A 5,632-nucleotide genomic window follows, 5' to 3' on the forward strand; every position below is an offset into this window, starting at 1 on the left:
ACCACACATTCTACAACACCATCAACTGTGTCTACAACTACAACTGAAACACCAACTACAACTGCACAGTCCACAACACCGTCAAATGTGTCTACACCCACGACTGAAACACCAACTTCAACCACGCATTCTACAACACCATCAACTGTGTCTACAACTACAACTGCAACACCAACCACAACCACAAGGTCTACAACACCGTCAACTGTGTCTACAACCACAACTGAAACACCAACTAAAACCACACAGTCTACAACCACATTAGCTGTGTTTACAATCACAACTAAAACACCAATTATGACCCCACCCCCAACATCACCCTCAGTTGAAGGCTGCCCTTCCATGAATAAATCGGTAAACAACAGTATTGTCAAATCACGGTGCCCAATGATATTGACTTGCAACTAGACTCCCAAAACTTTCTGTTTACTTTTAGCCACTATAAACAGTATATAAGTTAGCTCATTATCTGTGAATTTGTTCTTTTTTTTCTTTTTTCAGACAAATGAAGAATTTGTAGTTACATGCATGTTGTCCAAATGCATTGGAAATAACACATTTTCGTTGTCTAAGTATACATATCCTCCTCTTAATCACACAACTTGTGCTAAAGAAAGGGCAAAAGTTCTTCTTAATGATACGGACCAATGCTGGACCAATGCCCACTATGCTTGTGATTGTAAGTTATCAGGTTTTTATTCCATTACAGTTTTCCCTTTTTTAGCACATTTTAGATTTTGAGTATTTTCTGTTTCTTTTCAGGTTTGTGTGAAGGATGGGGAGATCGTCATTACATCACATTTGATGGATTGGCTTATGATTTTCAAGGAGATTGTACTTATGTCTTGATGAAAGAGATAACACCAAGACATAACCTAACGATTTATATTAGCAGTGTCCCATGTGGTGAAGCTGTTTCATGTCCACGATCATTAATAATATCATATGGATCAGATGTGTTCACTATAAACTATAACCCTGTTGGAAAAGCAGAGGTAAAAGTATATTTAAAGGCTTTTTTGTAACACTCTCCAAATTGACTTTATTTACTTTACATACCTATGTCTCTGTATCTTTTGACATATGGTGTGTGTATTTTTTCCTAAAGGCATTGAAGAATAACATGACTCTGAAGCTACCTTATACAACACGAGTCATGAAGATCATTCAACCTTTTGATGGTAAAATAATCTTTGAGATTTATCAGCTAAGTGTGGTCATTGAGTCTGGAGGACGGGGTTTTGGAATTGCTCTTCCATATAAATACTTTGGCAGAAACACCCAAGGACATTGCGGTAAGAAATGTCTTTCTCTAGTAGCCATATTGGCGAATCTTTTGTTTCAAGTTAACCAATAAATGTTTGTTCTGCTCTTCTCCTCTACTGTCAGGAACCTGTTCTAACAACCAGACTGATGACTGCATGTTGCCAGGAGGCCAGCTGGTGAAAAGTTGTGAAAACATGGCTTATCATTGGAATACAACTGAATGCAGAACTCCTCCACCTCCACCAGTTACCCCACCAAAACTGCACTGTGTACCTGACCCAATGTGTGACCTCCTAAACAACACGTAAAGCTAATGTTCATTTCTTTAAACTCTTGACATCTTCCAGATAAAACATATCAGCTGTATTTTTCTTTTTTTCTTTCAGTGTCTTTGCAGATTGTCACCGCTTTGTTTCTCCAGACATTTTCTACAGAGCTTGTGCTTTTGATAGCTGTCATGTTACAAACAAATCAATTGTGTGTGAAACTTTGGCGACTTATGCTGCTCTGTGTGCTAGAGAAGGAGTTTGTGTTTACTGGAGGAATCACACCAAAGAATGTGGTAAGGAAGTGATGAAAAGTTTCCATGCAGTAGTTCTGTCCCCCTGTCACTCACAGTAATAAACCGCTGCACAGTTTATTACATAGACTATGTTTGACTTATATTCTTTGTTGTTTTTCTAACCCACAGCATTTGACTGTCCATCCAACAAAGTTTATAAGCCTTGTGGTCCTGTAGAAGAGCCAACCTGTCAAGACAAGTATGTTGCAATGGAAAAAAAGTGAACATAAACATGAAATTATCAACAATCAGTCAAGCAAACAATCAAGGAACACCTAAGATCCAAGTATGTTCCTCGATTGCCAAAAGTTCCAAATGACAGACCTAATAAGAACCATGTAAAACTATTTATATTAAGATCTTGTGAGGTACACATCACTGAAACAGGTGGTCCCTGCTCCTGACACTACTGATCATCATATGCTCATTTCTAGACTAAGGGAACTGTGAATGGTCTTTGATCCGCTGGCATGGTCTGTGCATAGATTTTGCTTCTTGATCTTTTATTAATTAATTTCTTTCATTACTGGAATAATTCTTAAGATTCCTTTATTTTCTGCAAATTGTTTTTGATGTTTTGTATGTTTATATATGAAATTACATTTTGTTGTGCCACTTTCAGGCATGATTACATTTTTGTAGTGTTTCCCTGCATAAATACTCTTGATAATAGTTCAGAAGAGATCTGAAAGGACTAATAATAATGTTCCTTAAATATTGCAGCATCTTCGAACCCAGTCTCAACCGCAGTACTGAGGGCTGTTTTTGTCTTGATGGAATGAAACGGATCAACAAAAAGTCAAACATATGTGTTAAAGAATGTGGTAAGTTTGATCATTTTAGGTGTTACATGAATATACAGTAAAATTTTTGTCTAAAGCGTTCAGTGGGTAAGCTACATCTGGCAACTTGTCCAAGTGTCCTTGAGCCCAGATGGCTCACCTCTGCCCCATTAACTGCAGCTGTAGTGAGACCTCACTGTAGAACTGTGGACTAGAGGTACTGTCTTCATCTGAGAGAAAGACGGCCACTAAGGCTTTTGTTCTCTCAGCAGCACAGGTCTAATCATCATTTCTCTTGCTCTCGTTGCTTCCTGTGTTTTTTCACTGTCCATTATTGGAAAAAAATGACAGTAAGGCTAAAAAACAATTCCATATACTTAAATGCACAACAAAAATTGTTTGTAGGGTAATGTGATTCTCTCTGGTGTTCAAAATTGTGTCCAAAGTCTAAAATTCTGCATTGCAGCAGTTTGCTCTGAATAACTGACTCATAGATGAGATTACAAAAGATGTCAGCGACATCAATTGTCATGATGCCTGACTTATCATGCTGAAAAAATATACAAATATCATACGTGTGGTCAAATCACAGATATAGATATTTTCCAAGATGTCCAGAAAATTATTCTACATAAAAATGTACAGTTAAATGAAATTTAGATGTCTAAAATCTTATTTGTATTAGTGCTAAAATATAAGAATTCCTTCACTGTCTTGAGGAATCGATAGTCAGCTGTTACCAGACGATAAAAGTTTATAGTTTAATAGGTGCCATAGTCTTTATATATAGTGCAATACATTGAATATTTATTTTTATTTTTTAACAGGATGTCTTTATCCTAAAAACATCACTCGTAAGGTGAGATTTTTGTGTTCATATTCAGTTAAAATTAACTCTACTGTTAACTTGTAGAACAAATTCACTCGTGTGGTTGAATTTTTCAGTTTGGTGAGAGCTTTGAATACAAGTGCCAGGTCTGCATCTGCGATGAATCAACAGAGAGCGTGTTTTGCGAGCCGAAGAAATGCCCAGTTCCAACAACTACAAACTGCACCGAGGCTGGGTTTGTCCTTGTCAAACAAACTAATTCATCGAACCCATGCTGTCCTGTTGATGTTTGCCGTAAGACATTTGTGTTTACACATACTCAGATTACTGTTTGTAATGGTAACTCTTGAATGTGGAGTATTTTTACCAAAAAAATTGCAGAATGTCAAATCAGCAACATGACTGACAATTAATTAATCAATTTTTTTTTTAAACTAATTGTGGTAATTTTTTTTAAAGGTGCAGAGGAAGTCTGCAAGGTAGTGTCCATGAAAACCCGTGTTATATCCGGGAGCTGTCAGTCTGACGAGGAGGTAGATATGCCATATTGTGAAGGATCCTGCAACACTTTTGCCAAGTAAGGATAATAATACTATAATTTCTCATTACTCTGAAAAGTATTCATGTGAAGAATATACCTTATCAATAAACGCTGCCTCTGCTTTCTCCAGGTACTCTCAAGCAGCAGAAGCTATGGAGCATTCCTGCTCCTGCTGTAAGGAAACACGCTTCAGCAATCGCACAGTTGACTTGCTGTGTCCGAATGAACACAGGGTCTCCTACACATACATGCATGTGGAGGAATGCGGCTGTAGCCACTCAGACTGCACCAGAACTCCTGGACAACCTGCTCGCAGGAAGCGAAGCTTCACACTGCTGTGATGAAACAATCTTTCATCACATCCATGAGTGTGGGAAGCATTATGCATAACCTTATTCTTATAATCATGACATCTCTTACAAAGTAACTTTTGTAACAATTGTAATGAGATTATTTAACCAGTGATCAAATAAACTGAAGCAAAGCAGTTCATGTCTCATCTCTTCCATTGTTTTGTTAAGTTTGTAAGTAAATTGTTCACACTTTTATCAACATATCAGTTTATCAGTTTAGAGACTTGTGCCTTGACAGTGCTCAGGCTATTGCTACTCTCCTCCGACTTTGTCTTGTCTACTGTGGTGTGTGTGCCTCTGGGTGTGGCTTTCGACTCAACCAGCTGCTGTGTTACCTTATTAACTTAGACTAACCTCCTGATGCCACTGCTCCACTCAGTAAGGTGGGCTGCCAACCTTATGGTTAGTGGACAACCACTCTACCACCTGAGCCAAAAAAGAAAACTAATGTGGCTTGACTCAATGGAGATACTGTCATCATGTACATTTTTACAGAGATGGAAATGACTATTACCATTAAACAAAGTTTTTTCAGGTGTAAGGTATCCTGGCTGGAGGAGCCATGCACACCCAATCAGCAAGAAGGATCCAATAACTCTATTGCTAAAGATGCTCATATGTTTAAACAGCATCCTCCTCTATGATCTGGTGGTGGAAAGAGAATTAAGACAGGGGTGTATGTTTCCTGCTCTAACTAAGATTTTTTTATGTATTTTTGGACAGGGTCAAAACTAAACTGAACTTTTTGCTCATGTATGATTACAGTAGATTATTTGTATTGGTAAATATCACAACAATCAGTCAACCTGCTTTACATGCTAAACTGTGCTATTCTGTATCTCATGAGTTTCCAAGCTTCATCAAATATTTATTCAACGTATGGTCCAGTGATGTATGGAGTCTCACAGTCTGAGTCTCACAAGATGAGAAAAGTACGCAACTGTTATTTGAATTGGAACACACTCATCGTTTAAAACCAAGAGCAGAGTAAAAGGTCTTAAATGTTGTTTGACACTTTGACAGTTCAAGTCTATTTTAAATATTGCCTTTCCAATTAGATGTTTAACAAAGATTAGTATAAAAAATATAAGGAGCCTGAGAGAGAGTGATAGGATGCTTCACACACTGCATAATGAAGATGAGTTGTTGTTACAGACATCCTTGTCGTGGGTGTGTTTAATGGATATGAAAACACCATAGGTTGACACACCGAGTGTTTTTTTATGCCTCCTTAACAGCAAACAACCTCTGAACTATATTACAGTACCACCTTGGCAGTGTGATACTTGTTGGCTCAGA

At 37.7% G+C, this 5,632-nt stretch overlaps 1 protein-coding gene across 1 annotated transcript; it reads left to right on the top strand.

The window, feature by feature from the left end:
• The first annotated feature begins 634 nt into the window (after nucleotides 1–634).
• On the top strand, nucleotides 635–4,382 carry LOC114451670 (mucin-2-like). The gene is made up of 11 exons (XM_028430456.1): nucleotides 635–679; nucleotides 763–834; nucleotides 1,109–1,295; nucleotides 1,390–1,570; nucleotides 1,653–1,828; nucleotides 1,958–2,027; nucleotides 2,552–2,652; nucleotides 3,438–3,469; nucleotides 3,556–3,733; nucleotides 3,899–4,016; nucleotides 4,111–4,382. Exons 1-11 carry the CDS (start codon nucleotides 635–637, stop codon nucleotides 4,319–4,321), a joined length of 1,371 nt encoding a protein of 456 aa, XP_028286257.1. The 3' UTR covers nucleotides 4,322–4,382.
• Nucleotides 4,383–5,632: the final 1,250 nt, after the last annotated feature.

Source organism: Parambassis ranga, chromosome 19, assembly GCF_900634625.1.
Source record: "Parambassis ranga chromosome 19, fParRan2.1, whole genome shotgun sequence".
NCBI classification, from domain to species: Eukaryota; Metazoa; Chordata; class Actinopteri; family Ambassidae; genus Parambassis; species Parambassis ranga.

Bases quoted from the DNA above. Each gene is read 5' to 3' on its own strand.
- LOC114451670 (XM_028430456.1), top strand. From the start codon at position 635: ATGATACGGACCAATGCTGGACCAATGCCCACTATGCTTGTGATT. The intron at 680-762 runs GTAAGTTATCAG...GTTTCTTTTCAG, and splicing joins TGCCCACTATGCTTGTGATT to GTTTGTGTGAAGGATGGGGA. The intron at 1,571-1,652 runs GTAAAGCTAATG...TTTTTCTTTCAG, and splicing joins TGTGACCTCCTAAACAACAC to TGTCTTTGCAGATTGTCACC.